At 39.0% G+C, this 26,273-nt stretch overlaps 1 protein-coding gene across 2 annotated transcripts in view; it reads right to left on the bottom strand.

Annotated features, from left to right (window-relative positions):
- DICER1 (dicer 1, ribonuclease III) overlaps positions 1–26,273 on the bottom strand; it is a 66,180-nt gene that overhangs the window by 31,361 nt on the left and 8,546 nt on the right. Inside the window, exons 2-10 of one of the 2 annotated variants that reach the window (XM_033061833.2) lie at positions 17,538–17,603; positions 16,541–16,641; positions 10,704–10,893; positions 7,663–7,825; positions 7,121–7,251; positions 6,104–6,238; positions 5,237–5,397; positions 3,838–4,006; positions 1,285–1,757 (exon numbers count right to left, since the gene is read on the bottom strand). In XM_033061833.2, the coding sequence (XP_032917724.1) occupies positions 1,285–1,757; positions 3,838–4,006; positions 5,237–5,397; positions 6,104–6,238; positions 7,121–7,251; positions 7,663–7,825; positions 10,704–10,847 (1,376 nt within the window). In that variant the 5' untranslated portion in view covers positions 10,848–10,893; positions 16,541–16,641; positions 17,538–17,603. Of the gene's footprint in view, positions 1–1,284; positions 1,758–3,837; positions 4,007–5,236; positions 5,398–6,103; positions 6,239–7,120; positions 7,252–7,662; positions 7,826–10,703; positions 10,897–16,540; positions 16,642–17,537; positions 17,604–26,273 lie in introns of both variants that reach the window. The other variant, XM_033061829.1, reaches the window with a different exon arrangement.

The raw sequence follows: 26,273 nt of genomic DNA, 5'->3' as shown, positions 1-26,273 counted from the left end.
TGAGAGCTAGCTTTCAGAAGAGGATAAAATGTTACATATAGTTTTATATTTTGCCACCAATAACCTCTACTCAAGGTGCCTAAAGCTTAAAGATGGCAGAACTTGATCACATATTTTATCTGGAGTCTGTATTCTGTCAGGTTCAACAGCAGTTAGGATATTCTGTAGTGCATAAATCACAGAATATAAGAATACACAGTGGAAAACCAGTATGATTTAAATCACATTCATAGCTGAACAGAGAAGTTTTCAGAATTCTGTTCATTCCCTGTAGGGTAATGAAATACTCATTTCAGCTCAGCAAAAGACTCTGTTACTGTTATTTCTTCAGGACTTATTAACAGAATATGTTCATCTTGCTGAACAGTTTGGTTTGCCTCATACTGCAGATTTATGTGAACATATTTAAAATGCAGAAAAGGGAAAGAAAAGATAAAAGTTGATTAAAAAAACATAGGTAAGCCTGCAGATCAAAGTTACAATAAGTTATGCACTTATTAACTCGAGCAAAAATGTACCAACAAAGGAGTCAGATTCAGAGGTATCCAGAAGGCAATGAGCACCTCGCACAGGACATTTGCTACCCTATCAGGGAAACCTATCAAAAACCAAAACCAGGATAGGTGAATCAATCACATCATTCACAGCCTGTGGCAAATAGCTTTTAACAATTAAGTATTATACATAACTAACATATATCACATTCAAGAATATGAACTGATAAGGAGCTACAATATTGCCAGTAGGCAATTACTCCCACATTCATATTTTTCTTGGTGGAGACTTCAAGAAAGCACTTAGTGTTTGACTAAATAGGTGCTTTATAAACATCAACTGAGAGATATTTGTGCAAGAGTAAATTTGATTCTCTCTAGACTTGGTTCATATAACATTGTGATTTAATAGGGTAATGCTGAGATTTCCAGAACTATTGCACACAGTAGGCTAGAGAAGTTTGAAACATTCATTGCAAATATAAATCTAAAGACCTATTACAACAAATCAGTATATGCTTATTTTACAGGTTTAATACAGTATTTCACATTTTGCCTTCTAAAGGAATCAGATTAAAAACTCAGATCTGAAACAAGTCCTTGAGTACAACTTTCAAAGACATATGCTCTTCCCATATGCGTTAGAAATATTTCATGATCTCCTAAAACAACTTTATGAATAGAAGTCTGAAAATAAAAGGCAATCCCCTACATATTCATGATATTAACATCCTGGCAGTTCAGTCTGCCTTTTTTCTTCAGAATATTTTTTTTAAACAAAAAGCTTTACCTATTTAGAACAACTGCTGTGTATCTTCTTTCCACAAAAATAATTCCACATAAAATATTAGTAAAGGGAGATGGGAAATTAGTCTCTGGCTTCTCTTTCTCCTCAATTTCTTCATCCTCATCATCATCTTCAGAATCACTCCAAGATACGTAATTATCCTGATTCCTATTGTTATACCATTCAACACTTTCAAACTGCTGCCGTTCATATGGTTTGTATTTGCGCAAGATTTCAAGCAGCTTTATTACTTTTGGGGTCACAAATTTCAGGTCAAGTGAGGCAGGCGAGAAGTGCTCTTCACAGAGTGCATGTATTTTCCTTAGGAAAGTGTCTGTAAACAATAAAAATTTCCTGTGCAGCTCCTCTTGTTCATGTTTGATATACTTCTGCAGCTCTCTCACCATCATCCCAGCTACCTTATCTGCACACCACGGTCCCAGAACAACCAACACAGCTCGACAGTCTGACAATATCTACAACAAATGAATTCAAGTATCAGTTCAGAGAGTACATTCATGAACTATTCATTTAAGACTAGGGGCTTTTTTCTCTTACAGCACAGACTTGTAAGGACTATGACAATTTTTCTACTTTAAAGAAAATGCAGAAGTCTGCTTTTCTTATATAGATGACCATGGGAAATTTGGTGTTTCTAATGGAGCAAGTTCCCCCCTCCCCCCTTAAATTACTACCAATCAACTTCAAACTGTTCAATTCTGAATCTCCAAAAACCCCAAGCCTAATCAAAATTTTGCTATTTTTTAGAACTGCAATTTGGAATTTATACTAAAAATACTTTTTGAAGCAGTTAGATAAACAAAGTAAAAATTCTTATTTTTATTATATAACATAGAACTAATAGAATAAACACTTTACTGGGCATTTTCACTTTATTTACTACTGATAGCTGGCAGGATTTCAGAAGTATATAACCACAAAGTTGCATGCTGGCCTTAAGGTAGCTTTAGGAAGTCTATCCTTTCAAAGGAAAACCAGAACATAGTAATCTGTATGTGTGGGTGGAATAGTAAAAAGAGAGAACTATATCTATTAATAGAAAACAGACTGGGCATTAGAATACCATCATAATCTTATCTGATGAGAAGTTGCTTCCTCCGGAAGAGTGAAGTTGTCAGACAATAAACTAGGAATTCAGAAATGGAATTCAAGAGACTATTAATAGAACTTATCATTTGGATGCCCTATATTGTACCAGAAGAACTACAACTGAACTATAACAGTCAGGATGCTGGTTTTCAGCTGCTGCTTTAATTTCTCTTCCTTCTTCCCTTCTGTGTGGAACTAAAGAACAGGCTATCATCCTCTCGATGCTATCCTATCCTCTGTGAAGTTTATTAGTTTTAAGGGCAAAGCTACCTATTCTAATTGTAACAGCATACAGAGGCTTGAAACTATGTTGCCAAGACATAAAGCACCTCAGTCTGAAACTTTTTTTTTTCCTTAACATGGGTGTCTCCACCTTCTTGGAGAGCTACTGGTTTAAAACAAGCACAGGAGAGTTAATCCACTCTTCTGGATTCTGCAAGCCATGAAGATCACCTCCAGCCAGCATTCCTTATGTATTTTAGTCCAGCATGGTTTAAGTTGACCACAGAAGTAACCAGGATTTCCAATTCCCATGCACTGTGATAGGCTGCCTTATGTACCATCTTTCCCTCTGGCACAAATAATATTTATAGACAGTGTCAGAGCCCCCAGTTTCTAAGAATGCTAAAGGAAACTGGAGTATTTTGGGCTGAACAAATACATTCTCCAAATTTCTAGTGGACAGTTACAGGAATAGCCACAGTAGTGACTTCACTACTGACTTCTTGTTCTAAGACTTACATACCTACACAGCTGTACCTTAGCAGGCAATTCCAAAGCAGGAAGGCCAAGCAGGGTTAAAAAAGGTACCTGGACCCCTTGTGTAAGATGGGGTGTGTGAGAGCCTGTGTGGAGCTGATAACGCTCCACACCTTCTGGACCATCCTCTGCCAAAGATCAGAACACAGAGGAAACGCAGAGAAAGTCAGGGGTAAGCCTGAGATTCAGATCCCATTCCAGCAAGATGTGGCACTAGTCCAATACCGCTCTAAGATAAACTACAGACACCATACATCTCCAGTTGGAATTTTTGCCTAAATTCTTCCTTTATCAACTTTTAATACAATGGGGTACAGTCCAAATTCTTCCTGAAGCATTATTTCCTTTTCTGTAGTGAATTATTCAAAGGTCATAGGAGATTGCAAAAATGTCAAATTCTTGACTTCAGAGATAAGGACCTACAATATCAGGGTGCAGACCTGCTTTAGTACTTTCAGCAAATCTGAATCTCAAACTAAATGAAATTCTAATCAATGCCTGACACTGAAGCCCCACTCATTTATGAAAATTGCATGTTAATGAACACAAAAATCAGAGGTTGTTTTGCTTCAGATAATCAAGGATGGCTAGCTAAGGAGGTTTCAGTTACACAGCATACATAGCAAAGAAAAACAGTAGCAAGATTTCTATTCCCCAGGTTTCACACACATTTTCTGATATCCTTACCTGCTTAGAAATTAAGGTAGAATCTCTTTCTTTTGAATGTACAGATATGTTGCAGTCATTTAGAAAATCAAGTGCTTCATCCAATTCCTTTAATAATCTTCCATACAACCCACTTTTGTCAGTATATGGTCCACAGTCTACAACAATCTCACATGGCTGAGAAGTATATCTTAATGAGGACAAAGATCAAGTTAAACACAGCTTCTGAAAGCCAGAGCTATTTCAGCTTCTAAGGTTATACAGCAAATGCAACAGCAACATGATGTATATTCAAGAACATTTCTCTCCCCACCATGAATCAATAATTATTAAAAGTTATACAGTCAAACCCTTCAGAAAAACTTCCACCACCCAAAATACTGATCTACTTCATTCTAGATACTGTTCTAATATACTCCCAAAAAGAAGGTTAATACTGTTATTCTCATTTCAAATATTGAAAAAAATAAGCAAATTCTATTTACTTCACCAACTTCTTCACTTGTTTATCCATAGTGCACTCCCTTGCTGTACAAAAGAAAATCAATCCACATAATGCCAATTTATGGCTATATATACATTTACACAAGTAAAATAATTACTATTCTTGAATGGCACCAAGAAATTCTTAAAAAGAAATGGTTCAAGCAAGTTCAAAAAAATACATTTAAAACATTTACACCTGTTCCATACCTTGAAAAAACCACCCTTAACTTTGCCTGAAACTCAATAATACAGTACAGGGGTAGAAGAAAACATGCTATATAGCAATCATTTCACCCTAATTTGTCCGACTACAAGTCATTGCATTATCACCACCTTTAGTTTAAACAACACTCACAGGATTCTAGATTCTGTAACTCACTTGCTCTGTTATTTAAGTATTTACTGCCTCCTCTCATCTCCCTCTATCTTTCATTAGCCTTTGAAATCCAGACTATTTGGGGGAAAAAAAAGGCATTTTCTCTGGCATTAAGAGCACATTGTACTGTGGATGTTGCCACATTTTGCTAAATAGTGATATTACAATATACATTGGGCATGAAGTAGTTACACTCCACACAAAAGAGTGCATTTTAAAAGTTCAGAAATATTTTGTGAAATGTCAGTTTTTTAGCTTGGTGGTGTGTTGAAGGATTTTTTTGGTTGCTTTGGGTTGCGGTTTTCTTTTGGTTTTTTTTTTTTTGAGGATCCATTTTGTTGTGTCTGTTTGTTTTGTTTTTTAACTACAGAAAATCTCTCTCTACCAAGGCAATCAGCCTTTATACTCAAAAACCATTTCACATTCCATCTTCACCCTAAATGGAACAGCAGCATCATATACACACAAACTTTTCTAAAATTTAAAAGATGAACCATTGCGACTGGTATATTCCCCTATCCAAAATGAAAATTTACCAACAATCATTATAAAACACACCTGTCTAAAACCACCAAATCAGTTGCAGTTTCAGCATTGCTCTTCAAAATTTGCTCCAGTTTCTGGATCTTCTCCTCTAACTCAGCAGGATCACATTTCCCATTTAAAATGGAAGCTGTCAATCCCAAAATTCGAGGACATGATGGATAATCCTCACAGATCTGCAAAATAAAATCAAGTTAAATTATTTATGAAAGGTACCCTGTTAATCTACCTGCAAACCTATGATGCTAAGGCTGGAAACTTTTATTTCAATAGCGGGAGTTGCAAAAGAACATAGAAATAATATGTTTATTTACAACATGGAAAAACAGAAACAGTTAGTATTAAACAGAATATTCTTGTCACACTTACAATACATAACATAATACTTCCACACCATATAAAAAGGCATGTGCACTTAAAAAGAGACTTGGAAAGATACTTATTATGCACGTATCTCTTGCTTACAAGCCAAAAACAACATAGAGCCAATAATATTCTGGAAAGAGCCCCAGAAACAACTTTAGAGATCAGTATTTTTAAAAATAATAAAAACTGATTAACATATCCCATCCCCTAACTCAATTATTTTAACAGTGAATTTTTAAAATTCCCGTAATTCAATGATTTTAGCTTCTCTGTTAAAGACAGATTTTTCTTTAATCCCCACTGTAAAATACAGTAAACACATTATTTTTCTACCACATAGTATCACTAAAATCTTAATACAGTAATTTCACAGTCCCAGTAACATGATAACATTGGTTCCACTAATATTTTTTTTTTGGTAGCAAAAGTTGCCTTAAATGCTTCCCAATTCTCCAGTCCTCCCACTGACTTTTCGTCCTCAACCAAGTATATTAAACATTCACCCAATAAATGCACCTTCATAATTTCACGGTATGGATGATCCTGGATTGCAAGATGGCACTCATCAAACACCAGAAGATTAATATTTGACAGGGATAAATACTCATTTCTCAAAACAGTCAAAGCAACATGACATGTCATAACCAGAACCTAGATTGAAAGGAAAACAATGTCAGTACAAGAAAAGCACAAGTTGTCTTAGGTCAAGGTGAAGGAGAAGAAGCCTCCTGCAAGTCTAGTAAGACAGCACTGGCAAATACCAACCCCTATTCATCTACCTGTATCAGGTAAGGACAAAAAAGAATAAAACATTCTCTACTGGAGAAAGCCATCTGTCTGAATGGTGTATTTAAATATATCTGTCTGTATCACTCCAGTCACATGCCCAGATAAAAAATGAATACAACAATCTCAACACCAATGAGACCACACAGAAAAGTATCATTAAATCCTAATAAATGTAGTATCCTTATATATGTCCCATCATCATGTCTCTGGCAAGATAGTTCTTCATAAGGTCTTAACTATTTGCAGCTGTAACATAAGCTGGATGTTATCAAAATCTTTTTTAAAGAAAAACTTATTTCTTGTACACTAACACATAAAAATTGAGTTTATTGATAAAATTATGTAGTTTTTACACTCACTTTGAACTTCACTAAGTATAGTAACATTTTCTTCTGTCAGAGTTTGTCAGACCTATTCCATAGAGCATCACTGATCACCAGAAAGTAAACTCCAAAATCGTAACATTTAATAAAATTTTAACAGCATTTGAAGTATAGTATGCACACTCAGAATTTCTTCTGCAATCAACACAATGAACAGCAAGTCAGGGAGACTGAAGAGGATGGTTTTTTAAAACCAACCTGAAAACACCTACATATATTTGCCTCAAAATTAACATACAAATATTAACAATATGCTGAGCGTTTTTTTTAAAAATAACTGAATGTATAATTCAAAGGGATCACTTCTGATCCAACCTAATTCTCTGTATGCTTTGCTTATAGTTTTTACTTAATACATTACCTGATGCTTAGAGAATTCCTGACTCCACTTCTCTTTTGTCCATGATTCAGTTATCTCCAAACTTGAATACTCTCCCACTTTAAGGTCTGAATGTGTCCTGACAGCTGACACTTGTTGAGCAACTTGATTTGCTTAAGGAAAAAAATAAATCTCATTTACATAAAAGTCTTCCCATACTTCAATGTGTAAGATGTGTGTCATATGACCTAGCACCACATTTGATAATGTGATCTTTAGCTTAGACTAGTGTTAAACCATGTGTACATGGCAACCGCCTCTATGCAAAACCACATAAAGGAAACAGATTGGTAGCTAAATTGCATTTCAGATTCAATGTCTCAACTTTAAAATAGAAAACAGAACATCTTATATCTATAAACAGATTATATTAAACAGATGATGAAACAAAAGATGAAAGGCATCACATCCTTGCTGTTGAAGACTTCATGCAGAAGTTTCTCCCAACTTTGTTTTCACAGAACTTCTGTTACAGAATATTCCATGGAAGAACTAGCAGTGTGTTTAGGAACATTTCCTCTTACCTGAGTTGACCAAGAACACAGTTCTTTTTCCATTTTTGTTGAAATCTCCCCTGATCTGATAGGACAGCTCTTTAGTGAGTAGTACTGCAATAAAAGTCTTCCCTGAGCCAGTGTTTAAGCAGACTATTGTATTATGATCCAAAGCTGCTTCAAGCAGTTCAACCTAGGTTTAAAAAAATAATAATGTCCTTACTTACAGCAATGCAGTGAAAAAGCAGATAAAAAAATAACAAAAATTATAAATAAACTACAGACAAGTACAAGTCAATAGTATTGCTTGAGATCCTTCAAGTGCCATATAATTAACACATCTCTTTCATAACAATGTATTCTCACAGTCCCTCAAAAATATTAACACACTATATATAGCCCAGCTTTTAAATCTAAAATCCTTCAGGTACCACAGTCTACTCTCAGGTGTCTGAATGTGTCTTTAATAGATGATTCTGTTGCTGTATACATGGTGTGAAGAAAGAAGTTACAGCTTTTTAAATCTAACTGCACACATCAATTCAGCCCAATAAGCAAGTAGACTAGATCAAGTTTCTCAGTAATGCTAAGAAAATGCCTCTGGACACCTCTGCAGTGCAAACAGAACTGGTATTCTAGAACTCAATTCTCCCTTAGGTGAAAAATCAGAGTACAGTAGTTTCACGAATACAAGCCGCACGGATTATAAGCCGCACCCCCGGTGCCTCGACAATGTTGCTGTCTTTGTCAATAGATAAGCCGCACCCCGAATATTAGCCGCACTTTCGTTCGTCGCGAGAATCCGTGCGCAGCTTTCACAAATTGGCCAATTAGTAACAGGATCGCGGCATAGCGGGCTTTACTGGCTCGGGGCGGGGCCAGGCAGGCTCGGCCCGCTCATGGTTGCCGACGGGGCCGGGTGGCCCAGCTCAGCGCCACGGCTCGGCGGGGCTGGCCGGCTGGTGCTGCCGCCGCCGCCGGGCTCGCTGGCCCCCCTCTCCCGTCAGCACCGCCCCGCTGCCGCTTTCGCTCGCCCCGCTGCCGCTTTCGCTCGCCCTGCGCCGCGCCTCGCGAGCGCCGCGCCCGCCCCCCGGCGCTTTCGCTCGCGGCGGCGCTTTCGCTCGCGGCGACGGCGCTTCGCTCGCGAGCGGCGGCGGCGCTTCGCTCGCGAGCGGCGGCGGCGTTTCGCTCGCGAGCGGCGGCGGCGCTGCGCTCGCGAGCGGCGGCGGCGCTGCGCTCGGTCGCCGCGGCGGCGCTTCGCTCGCGAGCGGCGGCGGCGCTTCGCTCGCGAGCGGCGGCGGCGCTTCGCTCGCGAGCGGCGGCGGCGCTGCGCTCGCGAGCGGCGGCGGCGCTTCGCTCGCGAGCGGCGGCGGCGTTTCGCTCGCGAGCGGCGGCGGCGCTGCGCTCGGTCGCCGCGGCGGCGCTTCGCTCGCGAGCGGCGGCGGCGCTGCGCTCGGTCGCCGCGGCGGCGCTTCGCTCGCTCGCCGCGGCGGCGCTTCGCTCGCGAGCGGCGGCGGCGCTTCGCTCGCGAGCGGCGGCGGCGCTGCGCTCGGTCGCCGCGGCGGCGCTGCGCTCGGTCGCCGCGGCGGCGCTTCGCTCGCTCGCCGCGGCGGCGCTTCGCTCGCGAGCGGCGGCGGCGCTTCGCTCGCGAGCGGCGGCGGCGCTGCGCTCGGTCGCCGCGGCGGCGCTGCGCTCGCTCGCCGCGGCGGCGCTTCGCTCGCGAGCGGCGGCGGCGCTTCGCTCGCCGCGGCGCTTCCGCGAGCGGCGGCGGCGCTTCCGCGAGCGGCGGCGGCGCTTCGCTCGCGAGCGGCGGCGGCGCTTCGCTCGCCGCGGCGCTTCCGCGAGCGGCGGCGGCGCTTCGCTCGCGAGCGGCGGCGGCGCTTCGCTCGCCGCGGCGCTTCCGCGAGCGGCGGCGGCGCTGCGCTCGCTCGCCGCGGCGGCGGCGCTGCGCTCGCTCGCCGCGGCGGCGCTGCGCTCGCTCGCCGCGGCGGCGCTTCGCTCGCTCGCCGCGGCGGCGCTTCGCTCGCCGCGGCGCTTCCGCGAGCGGCGGCGGCGCTTCGCTCGCGAGCGGCGGCGCTTCGCTCGCGAGCGGCGGCGCTTCGCGAGCGGCGGCGGCGCTTCGCGAGCGCCGCTTTCGCTCGCCCCGCCGGCAGGGCTGCCGCCGCCGCCACCAGGCTCGCCGGCCGCCCCCTCCCGTCTGCACCGCCGCCGCGTTTCCTCGCCCTGGCCGGCACTGCAGGCCCCCGCACCGCCGGGCTCCCCCACGCTGCTGGCCCCGATTCTGCTGGGCTTCCCCGGCTGCCAGGCAGCCCCACCCGCCGGCCTTCCTGCTTCTGCCATGCTCCCCTGCACTGCTAGCCCCAGTTCTCCCGGGCTCCCCCGCCCTGCTGGCTCAGGCTCTGCCGCCCTCCCTGCCCCGCCCTGCTGGCTCAGGCTCTGCCGCCCGCCCCCACACTGCTGGCCCCGCCTCTGCCAGGCTTTCCCACCTCTGCCGGGGCCGGCCGGGCTCCAGCTTGGCTTGGGGCTGCCGCGGGCTCTCACTTCCGTGTTGGCAGCTTTTAGAATTTTGTTAATAGATTAGCCGCCCCGGAATATTAGCCGCACTTCCGGGTTTCCACCAAAATTTTGGTCAAATTGGTGCGGCTTGTATTCGTGAAATTACTGTACCCTGATGGGGTGGGTTTCTGACTTTAGAGGGCTGCTTTGACCAGTATGTGAACTAAAAGTCAAAACTAGTACACCACATGGAAAACAAAGTGAGAGGTGAAAGCAGACATGATGTATGCACATTTGCTCCTAACAGCATTCTGCAGAGAGTGGCAGGAGAACACTCAGCTCAAAAGCTGTTCTGCTTGTTAGAGCAAACTGAGAAGAGGGAAGGGGGGATATAACAAATGTCAAACAAAGTCAAACTAAAGAATTAGCTCTCAATAGGTGGAGCTAAGAGTGAGACATGTCTTGACAGTGTGCATCACAGCACCTTCTCCACCTGCTCTGGGTTCTCCTGCCATTAATTAATGGATTTAATTGTACTTCTTTTAATGTTACCGTATTAGTACTCTCACTAGTACCTGATATTTTCTTGGCGTGTAAATGTTATCATGAATTGCTTCTTGTTGCCATGGTAGTCCAAAAAATGGACCCATTGGGGAGGAAGCGGGGGTCATGAGCTGCAGTCCCGCCATGCTGAGGGATTGCAAAGCAGGGCTTTTCATTCATTCATCCAGTGTTTCTTTCATTGCATTTTTGCTCCAGCACAGCCTACTATGAGAAGAAAATGAAACAGTATTAGATATACCTGCAATCTCAAGCAATAACAGAAAATTTTTATCAAGAAAAGGACATTACTTGAAGTGTTTCTTCTCATATTATTTTCAGTGGAAAATGTTAATTCTAGGTTTACAGACACTTCTCTACTTGAAAATGTGTGCTTGTCAAAGTACCCCAGAAATTCAGAAGGAGCTGTACATTACAGGACAATGCCCATTCCAGGCATTTGGATTTACTCACACACATTTTAATATGAAGTTCCACTCATGGTCTAACAGAATCTCACTTTAAATTTAAACTTTCAAAAGTAAAGCTGTCTTAGCTTTACCTCAGGAAAGAAAACCACTGAATTTTACAGCACAGGCCCAAGTATCAGATTTTCTATTTTTGTTTCCAACCAAAAAGGCCTTTGACCAATTAAAGCTTCAAATACACACAAACAGGAGTTTTATTCTAATTGCTAAGAAAAAAACAGAAACTACACAAGAACGTCAGTATTTTAAAATTATCAGATTCTGATAAGATTATAAGCATTATAGATAATTGCCGATGAATCTGGTAGAGAATGGAATCACTACCAGGTTAACCACCAACTTCCATAAAGACAGTTATAAAGAAACAAAGCATTCAGAACTTCATGACAACTGAGCACCGGTGAACACTGAGGCTATGAAGTCCTCATTATTGGTGGGGGGTGTGTGTGTTGAAAACATTTATTTGTCAGGAATGCTCAAGGCTAAAACAAACAAAACTAAACCAAAGAAACCTACTAAATAAAACAAACCCCACAACATAAAAACTTTTAACCTGGGGAAATGATTATGGCCTTCACTACTAACCATAGTGAAGCTTTTTTATGAACTGACAGTTTAGGTGCAGGAGAACAGGGAAAGTGGAGAAAAAGCAGGAAAAGGGTCACCCCCAACACCCCCTACTCCAAACTTATAGATGCTCTCCTTTAATATGTCTAGCTTCTCTTTTTGTATTCCAGTGACTGGAAGCACTAGCCGGTAACACAGACAAAATCCTTAGACTCACAGAATGGTTTGGGTTACAAAGGACCCTAAATATCGTACAGTTCAAACCCCTGCAGCGTTTGAAGAACACAAAGATCTTTCACATGACTACAGTATTTCATCGAAATAGTCTCAATCATGCTTCTCTACTTACACTGAGCAACTGGTGAAAAACAACTAATGTTTAAAATGACATTTCATTGTCATAATAATTGCTAGAATGGACCAGGAGAAAAAAAACTCAAACATTTTCCATAGTAAAAGCCAAAGCTGATTCCTCAATCATACCTGTACATAAGGCAGCCACTTCAGTTTTATAAATCACTTTAGATGAGCAGCTCCTCCTCTTTGCTTACTGTTCTATCTGTCTACTGTTTCTCTCTCAAATGATAAACACAACTTTGGGAACAAATAAAATAGCTGTATCACATCACCAGGAGGGAATTAAGGAGAGAAAACCAACCTTATTTTTAAAGGCTGCCAATAAAAAACAAGTACAGGATTCAGTATAACACATAATTCACCTCTTTTGCTATGCTCCTAATAACAGTGACACCAGTTTAGCTACCCTGCTGTAAGAAGCAAGAGGATTTATGCTTACATATGGTTCCACCCTGATCTGGAAAGGTTGTGAAACAAAATACACTTGAAACTACAGCTTTGGTTTGTACCCCTTCACGAATGGTCTCTTAAAGACAATCATGTCACTGAGACCAAAAAGCATTCTTAAAAAAATCCTCTGAAGTATGAAGGAAGAAGTATATGCATATTTGTAACTTGAAAAGCACACACGACCAAAACAGCATTGTGTGTCACTGCAGTTATGCCTCGGTTGAGCTTGCATGAGACACAACACATTTGAAAGAATGTATGGGGGGAGTGGGGGTGGAAATTCAAGCAAAGTCAGGTAAAAGGAAAAAGTTATCCTCCCAAATCCATGTTTCATTCTGCTACACTAAGGTTTCCTAGTCCTGGTCCTCACTTCTGTGATTTGTACTGGAAGTATATAAGATCTGACAAGATCACTGTCAACATTATTATGGGAGTAAGCCAGAATTGTATCATTCTAGAGTGTCCATTTCAAGAGCAAGGAAAAATATCAAGTTCTTCCATAAAAGAAAAGCAGTACAGGATCATCTAGAAATAAAAAGGGAAAGAACACATCTATTTGAAGAACAGATTTTAAATTGCAAACATTTGAGATGTAAGCACATATGTTCAGAATCTGTGGACAGAAAACTGAACATGAGCTAACTGAAACTAGTTAACAGTGAAACAAAACAAAAAGCCAAACCAGTCCTGCTCAGCCTTTATCACTTGGGTAATAAAGATACTTGCTAAGATGTTCCATCTTTGTGCATTGTATTATTTTGAAATCTGATAGAATCAAGAAACTGTAAGAGTGCTGAAGCTGAATCTGGAGCAAGAATCACCTGAAACAAATCATACCTCCTGTGACTCTAGACTAGTTATGGAAGCTGGATAAGGCAGGACAGTGCTCAAGCTTATTTGTTCTACTAAAATCATAGTGATAATTCGTTTCATGGCCATCAATCTTGAGAGCTTTAAGAGCAGAATTCACAACCTAATGTCCTTATTTTAATACACATTTATGTGAACAGATAGTGAACTGCAGAGCTAAAAGTAACCCCCTATTCCATCATTTAAAGAACTGTTTTTCAGAAAAATATACAATGTTGGAAATGAGGTCAGCATGCAACAGCAATTTTTTCCAGTCTGCAGTAAATCTGGAACTGTGGTGTAGGTTTTTCAGTCACATGACTATATTCAATTTGAAGCCATCCCCTGGCGCACAATAAATTCAAGGTTTACTGCACTAAGGAATACAAACCACACTGACAAGAGGCTGCACCTGGAATGAGACATCCTGGATCTAGTCCTGCTTGAAGGACAGTTCAAAACATTTATAGAAGGGCACTGAGGTATACAGAGAAGAGAGTAAAGCCTTTCAAGTTTTTACCACCATTTGTGAGCATAGTTTGTGCTGTATTCACAAATCAATGCAAAACTATAATCATCTCCTATTAACAACAAAAATTTCTTATTGTGATTTGCAATGTATTTAATTTGCTTTCTATACTGATTTGTAAAGTTTGTACCTAATATTTGTACCTAATATTATCCTTGTGATACAAACATTATTTCTGATCCTTTAGGATTTCATCTTTGCCCAGGAATGTCTAATTTATCCTCTAAAAACACTTTCAGCAGCAGCCAAAACAAGTTAACCTCAAGAGATAAAAATAATCCACTTACTCCAAAGCAAATAAACCACAGTTTATAAAAAATTATGAATAGAACCTTACTGCTTGAATATTCTCTTACATGAACACCTGAAGAGTGTTAATGCAGTTTCTTTATAGCAATTTCTGTGTTCAAGTGCTACATGAAACATTAACATGCTGAATGATCTAACACAGAAAATTCTTACTGGGGTAAAGGAGGACCAAAGAAAAATTTTAAACTATTACAAATACAAAATACAAAGTAGAAAATTAATGTAAATGCTACTATACAAAATGTAAAATGTCACTGAGAATGTTCCACACCAACTTACACTGTAAGCATTCAGAGGCAAGAACTGGGTTTGCATCAGTTTAGGTGAACTTGCAATATTTCTATATTGTCTGGTTTCAAAGCTTTCTTTTAAAAGAAGTGTACTTTTTAAAAGATTTGACCTTTTCAGTGACAGCCCAGAACACACTACTTCGAGAAAAAGAAGTTAATTATTTTGCTAATATTACTCCTGTAGCTTTAATTCTCTTAAGAGAACTTAAAAACTCCAAACACCCCCAGTTCTTTCTGAAAAAAAAAAGTCTGAAACTCAAATATCAAATAACTGTCAATATTACTCAGTAAAATGAATCAGAAATCTCTTTTATATTGTGGTCTCTTTAACACAGAACACATCTTATGAGACATTCTTTCTCTCTCATCCTTCAAAGATCTTTATCCCATGCATTGCCTAACAGCAATTTTTACATTTGGTCTTACCATTTTCTGAAATGAAATGTATTTCAGATGTGTTCCTTTCCAAGCAGAAAAGGCCTAGATGCTTACAAAGCTCAAATATAAGTATTCCTTTAAGGACCATCTTCCCTTGTTTCCCTATTCCTTTAAGGACCATCTTCCCTTGTTTCCCCAGCACAATCAGAAATATTCTTTGTGAACATTCATTTGGAACTACAAGAATTCTATGTTTTCTATTTTTCTGATACACAACCTGTCTAACACTGGTCTTGAATAGCCTACCAAGGCATACCAGCACAATGACGGCTGGTTTCTGTTGTCCAGGAAAAGTTTCATTAGAGTTTATTAAAATGAAAGTTAAATTGAGGCTCTACATTCGGATGGGCTGATTCTGAAGCACTTCTACAAGCAGTACAACAGTTAACAGGTGAAATTCCTTGCAGACCCCTCCTAAGTGTCTGTTTGTAGGAGAGAAATGGAGTACAACATGACACTTAGCAAACCCAGAAAACCCCTTAAGTCCTTCATTTAGTGTTCAGTATGACCAAACCTGGACTTGGGCAAAAGCCAAGTTTGTGCTTTTCCAGTCTGTAATCTGTCCCCCTCAACCAACAGAGCCAGCAAGTCATCATTCACACAAGAGTTGTGCTGCTTCACACTGAACAGTCAAATGCAAAAGGATTATGCCACTATTTATCAGCACACCGGCTGCAGGGTATTTACAAATAAAGCAATAAAATGTAAAAACAAAAATCAGTTTTGAAGCACATCTCTAGTGATAGCAGTGCACCAGTCATTCAGAATGAACATTCAGAAAGGGGATGTTTCTCCTTTAAAGAACACAGACATGCAGCCAGATTCTGGAACAAACTTTCATGTTTTTAAATGACATGTTCAAAGCCTGTGCAACGATCCTAATCATGCAGTTGCTTAATCAGTAGTATAGAACTGGTGCTATGCAGACTCCTTTCACCTCCCTAACACATATGACAAAAGATAAAGCATGAAGCATATGAATTTAAGATGCAAGGTAAGCACCAGTGGAGCTAAATGCATTTCTGTCTTCCCTATGCTATCAAAGCACATTTTTCTGCTATGTAGTTTTAACCAGATAGAATCTTTCCCTATTTTAGTTGAACTCATATTTCAAACTGAAGCACACTATTAAAACGAAGACTTTAATTTACCTGTAATTTCTTTTCCTTACCATTTACTTTGCATCTCCTATCTGGAACAACATATGAATTCAATTCTAATTCTAACCTCTTGTGTCAACTCTCTCTCTTTTTTTTTTTTTTTGTAAAAAACTGATCATATTTCACCAACACAACCACATTTAAATACAAAATCCACAAGAAAAACACACACACATCCTTTTAAAAAATTGAATAGATTTCTAATCATATTCAGTTTCATAAGAAGTATCAGAGCAAGTGTTTCTGAACTTCTACGTATGAAATGAAGTAGTTATGTTCACTTTTCTTTCCAAAGAAATTCAGTCAATTTCTATAAACTCACACAGGGAAGTTGCTCAACTCTATGGTTCTGAAGCATCTTTAAATATAAAGTAGGACAACACAGTGCAGTGATAAATCAAAACCTGTTTCTCCCATACTACAAAGCAGTCTTACCGTTTTAATTTCCGCAGTCTCTGTGTTTATGCTTTCTGAACTGCATTTTGACATCATGATATCAGCTTGTAGATTAATCACATAATTTGCAAGCCTTGACTCTTAAAAAAACAAGAACAAAAACCTGTGAACTATAAAAATTATTTAAAAAGTGCAATACAACAGCAAGATTAATTGTGGTAATTCAGTTGCTTATAAACATTTATATGTGTTGAGCCTACATGACAGCTTGCTGACAGAAACAAACTATTTAGGTTCACTCTGAACATGAATTATTTCAGTTTACTATGAGAAACTAAAATTTAACATATTTAAAAGACTTAAGAGATAATTTAGTTTAAATGTGCTCATACTTCCCTTGTCCTATATCCAGGTTACTATCAATAATTACTGGTTCATGTGAGAAACACAAGAGTAGAGTGTTTGATATAGTTTTACCATGGTTTGTATAACTGTACTGCTTTTTCCATTCACATGCATTTTCACTTTGAGTTAGACATTTTTAAAAAAAATCAGAATTCAAGCTTCTTTAAACTATTTCAGTTTGAAAAGTCAACTAATGAAAAAACAACAACCATTTCTCTCAAAGTACACCAGTCTTTTTAGTAAAAGTGCTGTGCACTTAAGATGGTGATTTAACCATAAAAGTAAAATTCAGAAGGTAGAAATTAATGACAGTGAATTTCTATACGTATTAGCCAAATATATGTATGTTTATACCAAATATACTATATATACATAGAACTACAAGTTAAAGCAAAAATACCATATTTAAGCAGATCCAGAGTGTTCTTAAAGCTATAAAATAAAAAATTTGCACAATATATACACCTAAAAGTGTGAATTTTCTCAGAGAGATTGTGAAGTCAAATTTTTTAAAATCAATACTGAAAACTTAAACACAAAATGAGTCCTGATGAAACTTTCTCCTCCAATCAATTCCATAAAGCTAACAAAGAGGACACTCCCAAGATTAGTTCAGTATGTTCAATTTTACCTCAAACGCTGATGCTGAGCTTTTCCAGAGTCTCCAAGCCTGTAATTTTGTTTCACCCTAGGTAACCTAAAAGGCAACATAAAGAGAGAGCATTTTACCATGAACTTCCATTAAAATCATCGATGCCATGTGGTAGTCTGCTTTCTTGCATTTTAATATTTAGCTCTGTAGCAAGAGCACATGGTCCTTCAAAATCTAATTATCATATGCCCCTTTTTGGCTAGGGATGCAGACAACATCTGAATGATTACCCTCAAGTGCTCAGGAGATACTTACATGTTTTGTTTTTTCTGCTAAAGTAATTGCTAGCTAAGGCCAACTAGATTCACAGCTTTTCTCCCCTGTGCTCCATGCATGTTTCACCTAACACAGTAGGGAAATCCAGAAGAAAATCATTATTCAACACATTTAAGAGAAAGATCTGAAAGAATGTGTTTTCCAGCAAAGTAAACAGTTATCGTTTTGTTTTACAAAATACAAAAGGAATGCAGCACAGAAAATCTGATAGATACTGCATTCATGTTAAAAACAGACTGACAAAAAATTTATTCCCTGGGCTACATTTTAAATTTGTGTTTGCAGCATACATAAATACATCCTTTATTTTCAGCACAAAACACAGCAAATTGCTTCTAAGATGTAGTAAGCAGAACTTAGATTTATTATAGCAACTTCCTGTTATGTCTAGTTTATTCATTTATTCACTCTAAACGTGAACCAGAATATATACTCCACAGAACCAGAAAATAAACTAACAACCTAACAGAAAATTGCCACCTCCACGGTAAAAATACAGAAATACATTCCACTCGATATATTTAAAAGAACTGAAGAGAACAATGCAGCATTTGGATACCCCAGCAAAAAGTAAACATGAACAGAAAGAAAGGTTCAACCTTTGTCAGTAAAGCTAATACGGCATGTGTGTCTTAACAGAGCAAATTTACTTCAGTGCCAAATCGCAGATGGCAAACACAAAACACAGAGCAGTAGGTAAGATCTGGAGAACCAAAAAAGACTGCAATTCTAATTCTGCACCAGCACAACCGCTTCCTTCGGCACACTGAAGCCAGAAGAGCGCGGTTTTAATCCATCGATTGGCCGGCAGGAATTACAGTAGGCCCTTTGAATGCCAACCTAAAACCAGACAGGCCACATTCCTGAGATGCAGTCAAGGCCTAGCACAAAACGCAGCGTGTATCCCATTAGCATGCAAATGGCGCTGGGGCACCCGCGCAGACAAAGCGCGGTGCGTCCTTCCCGCGGGCACCGGGCAGCCCGCAGCCCCGAACGCTTCACACCGCTAACAAATACAGAAACAGCGCTCATCTCGCTCTACAGTTTCTGAGGAGCTTGTAAAAAAACAAGTAAAAGAGACAAAAAGGAAAAATTAGTGACATGCTAGAAATTAGAAACCTAGTTTTTAGGAATGTCAATGTCTTCTATCAATCGGCAAGGCTCCCCCTTTTTTTAAATGTCACCTTTTAAGAGCTCAACAAACATTCACATATTTTATCAACAGGCAGAAGGCAAGAGTTCTAAGATAAGCAGACACTGAGTATCTAACTCCAAAACACACTACAAACGCAATAAATACTCAAAGCACCAACATATTAAAAAAATCAGTTTCTATAAAGACATCAAGAGAAGCGTCCAAGAAGTGACGCAGCAGGCACTTCTGCAAATCTCCAGCACTCCAGAAATCTGCAAGCAACCACAAGTTACTTCTGCAAATCTCAGCCAAGATCTTCGAGTATCTTGGCTATTTGCTACTGAAACACTACTAATGCAAAAACCAAGTATCCAAATATAGCAGAGAACACAGAATATATCAACAAGTTTTATTTTTATTGTATGGGTTTGCAATTCAGCCCTTCAAAATAATCATTCATATGATACTTAACTTGTTACTAAAAAAGGATGGCCAGAAAAAGGATAATTGAAATTTACAGTATAATAACTGCTGTCACACTATAAGCAATAGGCTAAATCCGAATGACTATCATTCTTGCTCTTCAACACCTCTGACAGTATGAAATTAAACACAGTCCCTATGAAATTAAACTCTTAGTCCCTACAGTAATTAAATCATTATTCAAACTGTTAACTTGAAAATGAAGTTATTTTGTAGTAAGTTCTATGCCACTAGACTCTTAAAATCACATTTATTTAGTGAATCTTTATGCAAATACAGCTGATGAACAAAGCCCTGCATGATCTTTAGGGTGTAAGGTTAAAACTGCATTTATGATTGGGAAGAAAAAGTACATCGAGGGTGGCTTCCTGCCCTAGAATCACAGCTGGGCGCAGATGCTGAGGTCAAGGGGGAAAGAGGTGACTACAAAGAGGACTTATCCCTTCCCTCTTGTTATTCCAGCAACTTCATATTTCAACTGTTTTTCTGTGGTTTATTATGGTACAAACAATAAAGTTATGTCAGAAACCATACCACAAACTCCGTTCTGCCTCATATTAATTTGAAAGCAAATACTCTTTGACATCCAAGGACCGAAGCCTTCAAGGAAGTCAGGAAAAAGGATTACACTCAGGACACACACCTCTCTAAATAAAAAAACACCCAAACTATACAAACACTCAAACATATTTATTAGTTTTAATAGCAATTAGAATTAAAATTATGCCACATATTTGAAGGTTTTATGCTGCACAGAAAAACTGCAGCTCCATGTGTAGATTCCAATTTATGGGTAAGTATAATACCAGTATCACAAGTAGGGATAACTGACCATATCTGTGAATTTATTTATCATTTGGTCATTTAACTTGGGTACCAAAGTATTTACTTGTGATGATTTAGTTAATTTAAAGGTTATGTTCAAGCTTTTCAGGCACTTAAATCTTTCTACCGGAAGGCAATTAAGCAGACATTAGAGCAAGGATTTCTCTCTTCCCCAATTTGGGGGCAAGCTGTGAGGCAAGTACAGTTCCAAAGCATTAATTATTCTTGCTTTGGATAAGTAAAAGCAACAGCTGCCCCCTGAATATAACCCCATGTAGAGACTTTAATCCCATTATTTGCATAAACATAAACCCTTTCTCTGCATGTGGCTGAAAGTCAAGCTCCTCAAAACACGGGTATTCAACAGTTCACTGTTATCACTGTGCCACAACATCCAAAATTACTAAGTTCCCTACATTACAAAATGCTTTCTCTTAAGTCAGTAATTGTACGATCCAAGGTCAGCAGACATTTGGATTGTAAATCAAGCTCTAAAACTTGTACCAATTCTAAAACGAGAGTTCAAATCTACTGCAGTCAGCCATATCAATTCATGTACCACCCAAGAGTCAGTGTTCGAGTTCCAGACTTAGTTCCAAAAAAACTACCATCAAAAAAATAATGTATTCATCATGAATGGTGAATCAAACCAACTCTTTCTAGTGCAACCTTAAAATGTGTATTAGATGTTGGTTAGTACATTATTGGTTCCACATTTTACACTTTGTAATTTTAATTTCATCCTAAAGAAGAAAGACTTCTCACCAGTTACACTACTTGCCTTCACATGGCCTTTCCCTGAAATGACCTTGTGGGCACATTACTGGAATTTTATTTTATGAGAAGGTGGGATGAAGTTAGTATTAAATTCATAAAAATATGTTGTACAAAGAAACCGTCTTCCTCCCAAATTCAGAAGATATTCAAAGTTCTTCAACTGCCACCAGAATGCACCAGCAGAGGAAAAAAACCCGCAACAACCAAAAAACCTAACTGATTATTTTATTGAAGAAAAACATTAACTTCCAAGACCGTTCCATAGGTCACTGGGCTTGTTCTTTTTTGTTTTAGTTTTTTGTTTGCTTGTTGTTGGGTTTTCTCCATTTTTCTTTTGGAACATGTAATAATATGTAAAGGTGAAGATGCTACAAATGTTGAGTCACACCCCTGGAGGTGTTTAACAAAATGTGTAGATGCAGCACTTATGGACGTGGTTTTGTGTGGACTGGGAAGTCCTACATTGATAGCTGGATTTTAGGGGTCTTTTCCCTAAATCATAGGGATTTCTACAATTCTATGAAAATGCTCTGTGGTAAACCAACAGTGTTGCAAGGGTTCTCACACAGATATGAGCAGAATAAATGTGCATTGTGTAAAATGATCTGACTTAATTCCAAAGTAGAGAAGACATAGTTACTTCCCTCCATGTAAATACATGCATTTAGAGTAGAACATGAGCATTCCATCACATTCTTTACAGTTAAACCAACATAAGACTTGAGCAGCTCAAATCAATTAATGACTTTTATCTTTAAATGCAATCTTTATTTTTCAATATTGTCCAATAAAGCACACTATCTGGGGTTCAAAAGTGGTGAAAAATCATAAATATTATATTTTACCAGTACAATGCTTCAAGTTTCATGTAGCAGTTTCATATCACAGGTTACCTGTAGCACTGTTGTTCCAGAACAACTGACACAATACTGAAACTGAACCTAAAATATTCAACAATTTACTTGGCAAAAAGGTAGTGATGGAAGAGCTGAAGTCCTTATCTAAGGTAAAATGGTAAAAAATACCTACGAGATGAGATGTGCTTGTTCTGTGTACCATCAGCCCTGAACTATCAGTAAGAAAAACTGGAACAATTTGCACAGATCTGAGGACTGCTCTTATGCTAAGTATTCCAGATGTTTTTTTCTTCAATTAAAGCTTCTTTTTTAACAGATGCCTCAAATCAAATTATTAGGAGTAAATATGGAATCCCAGCTGAATCTGAAAAATAAAAATACTGAAGATCCACAAAATGTAATGTGGACAGCTTCTTCTCCCCAATATGTGTGATCATAGGTGGCTAAATATTGACTGAGAAGCCCTGTATTTTCTTCCCTTCTTTGAAAGCTTTTCATATTACGATCAACCACAAAAGCTGGAACAAAGTCAAACACACTTCATTGCTAACAGGGAGGTGGTTCAACCAGTTCATAAAGATCCCTTAGCTCCAATCCTGCTGCAACTAAGCACCACTAAACCTTGCAGTACAGAGGTCCAAATCAGAAAACAGACCCATTCCTGATTCATCCATCAATCTTACACAGTAGAACAAATGCAAGATGAAGAAGAATAAATTGAGATAATAGGTATCCTTAAGAGAATTCTGAGTGTATATTGATAGGTATCTTTCCCAAATGCCAAACGTAGAATACAGTCCAGTGCAGCATTAGTCCAATTTTCCACATCAGATCTGCTTGTGACATACATAGTGATGGATACTCTTAACTACGTGGGTTAAAAAAAAAATCCAAGTTGTTCCTTCTCCTTGAATGGTAACAAAAGCACCAAAAACTGAAATAAGCTGTTTTGCTACAACTATCATTAAAAAAAAAGGTGGGGAGGTATGAGGGGAAGGTAACTTTTTTACCTTTCATTTTTCAGAATGGAGTGAGAGCTATTCCTGCATGTATCCAAAAGCATTCCCAGATATGTAAATGACAGGATTGTTCCAGACATTAAAGTAGTTGAGGTTTACTGGATACAGCTCATTTAAAGATTATAGAGGCAAGTTAGAAGGAAAGATAATAATATAAAAAAATGGAGTTGTTTAACAATAATTTAATTTATCTAAAACTACTCAGGCCAGAGAAATAATGTTTTAAATTAGTTAAATCCCTGAAAATGGTGCCACTGAGGGTTTCTGACAATATGTTGGGTTCTGGAAGCAACATAACTAAGTTAATATAGTACTAAAGCTGTCAATTAACCCTTCTGCTAAGCACAACACAGAATTAATATATTCCTATATTCGTTTCAATTCCAGACCCTGTTTGTATTACTGGCACAATATTACATTAGAAGAGACACACATATGTACATGACCTTAGTCCCAGCCATCAGTTGAAGAAAGCTCCTTTCTTCTGTAGCATTAAAATAGATAGTCCTCTAATTCAGTCAGTTGTGAACTGCATTTTCAGAGCAGAACACAAACATACAAGTTTGAGTAGAGATACTTGTCTAAGAACAACGTAGCAGATTTTGCTTTTTTCAGGATTACCAGCTCCACAAAACCTGGTTATCAAGAAATAGAAAATACAAAGTGAAAGAAAGAATTCTGTCCTGTTCTTATGATGTCAGTTGTAGTTTGCATCGATGTTGCCAAACCACCAATTATTATGCCTGGTATCATCTAATTACCAGAAGTACAGTAGCTTGATTGCAGCAACATTAAGCAGCCAACATCAAGCAACTACGAGCAAAAACTCTTGAAGGATTTTCTTAATTCAGTAGTTCTCAATTTTCAGAAAAAAATTCAGCCAAATTCTGTGAGGCTGACTGGCAGCTGCATTGGCAGAGCCTGGACTACCTCCCCTTTCAGCTGCTGCTGTGCTCAGCTTCTACTTTGGATATATTAAGACCTACCAAAAGAAAACAGGCAGGTACATTCCTGGTGAGTGACAAGGAACAACCTGGAAAGGACAGAAGAATGAGATAAGCAGTACAACACATCTCTACCATTCTAAATGTGGGAAAAAAACGAAATTCAGTTATTACTGCATCACTCCTCCAGTCTCTCTGCACACGCCTCAATTCTTTCACTTAATGATGAGTACTGGATTAAGAATACCCTCATTTTCTCACCCTCATTTATTTGCACAGTACTCTGCAGATGACCAATGCCAGCAGGTCAGACTATGTTTCTCCAGAGGTCAATCAAACAGAGACTCTGAAGACATCCATGAAGCAGCACAGAAGTGAAGGGCAACTGTAATGAACGCACAGTCACACTGGCTGGATCAGAAGCAGCACTGGGAGCATGCAAGTGACAAAGAACTCAACCTAGTTATGAGGGAATTAAAAGGAAAGGAGAAAGTTTCTAGAAGCAAACCAAAAAAGAGATGAATGCAATCAAAGTTTTGGAAAAGCCGAGATATTTCAGACTTTTAAAAAAGAAAAAAACCAAAACAAACCCCGCCCCCCCCCCCCCCCCCAACCTTACCACAAGTCTTTAGATATCAAATGATTTATTTTGCCAACAAGGAATAATCAGTCATTTTTAAGTAAGTTACTCCACCATTAACATGCCAATATAGCAAGTCCAATTAAATCAGACATTAACATCCCTAATTTTGATGTACACTGGTAAACATCCCAGATTTACACTGGGAAAGATTACATCTAGGGTTATTATAAAACTACCCTATTAGTTGGGAACTTAGATTGTTTTTACAGTTTTCCTTAGAAAAAGTACATCCACTCACTTCTAAGTAAATTATATCCATTAGTATCATTTTCAGGTTGATCCACAGCATAGGCATCTGACTAATTAGGAGAATAGCATCAGAGCTATCAACACTGCAGTAATCACACCATTTACCTTATTAATTGTTCAAATGAATTATGTAGAACAATTGTCCCCTGCATACTGTGGTGTATTTGGAAAGAATTTGTAACTCAATAAAATGATGCATTACATTTATAATAGTAAATAAAAGCTTAAGTTATTCAGAATAAATATTTAAATACAGCTGACTTTCAATTTCATTGACTAATCATTTGCTTTCATCAACTAATGAGCAGCTTATTTGAGTAGGCATACACAGATGCATTAAGATGCCTAAAGAGGCAGATAATTGATGACTTCCAAAATGACTTAAGCAGATTACATGCCTAACTTTCAATGGAGATTTCCCTCTTCTTCCTCAGCACTGCTTTCTCAACTCTGAACAGGAAGTCTCACTTCTATTTATCTAATGATTTTAAGAAATTACCTTTTTCATAATTTTCTAATTTGCAATTCAAGCTACTTCAAATGCATACTAAACATGATTTAAAAACCACCAAACCACTAAAGCAAAAGAACACAAACCTCCACCCTAAAAAAACCCCCCAAAAAAACCCCTCTAGGCCTCTAAGGTTTACAACAGAAAAACAGTTTTGAAATGAAATTTTAAAGGTGTGTGATTTTAAAGTTAAAAATTTTTAAGTTTGGCCTTGTTGCGCAGACAAGACATTAGAGAAACTGAGACTAATCAACTAAAGCAAGGAAGTACATTGAAAAGGAAAAGTGCCTTAAATCCTTACAAACAGGCTGTCACCGAGAAGTGACCTTACTGCTCCTGTTTTAGTCGGATTAAGGACATGGCATACACAGAGGTTTTACATCCCATCATTTTACCAGATCAGTATTTCACTTTAGCTTTCTCAAATATGCTTATAAAAATCTGCAGCTGGTTGTACAGTCAATTTTTTCTAAAACAATCAGAGAAGAAATAAATTTATGATGGAAACAAAGCACAGAAAGATTCCTTCAATTTTATCACTTTTTTTCATTTTCACTCAGCAGCAATACAAAACACTGCATAATAAAGGCTTCCTGATCACAGCTTACCATGCATTCAGTACAGAATGTTTATTCATCCAAAGCATCATTCTCTCCTCAATCTGCCTCCACAACTGCTTCCAAGTAATCTGTGACCACATCTGAGTCAGACCATAACGGTGAAAACAAAAATCACACAGAATAAGTTTTAGTTAATTCACTTTACCATAAAACTTCAGAAATGCTTGCTCCAATGAAGCTTAATAACAAACACCAGGACCTGGGGGGAAAAAGTTTGGATTTTTTTTCTAGGCAGAAATGCCTTGTAAAATGCATGTCAAACTAGAGCCCCAGATACAGCCTACACTTTTCAGGTAGGGCTGAAACATCTGGGGGGGGTGGGAATCAAACAAGAAAGTTTTTCTGATTTGCAATGGTAAATACCTCTCTCAACTAC

This window comes from Catharus ustulatus, chromosome 6, assembly GCF_009819885.2.
Source record: "Catharus ustulatus isolate bCatUst1 chromosome 6, bCatUst1.pri.v2, whole genome shotgun sequence".
Lineage (NCBI taxonomy): Eukaryota > Metazoa > Chordata > Aves > Passeriformes > Turdidae > Catharus > Catharus ustulatus.
The sequence above is the reverse complement of the archived record's forward strand: the minus strand, read 5'-3'. Positions and strand labels throughout refer to the sequence as shown.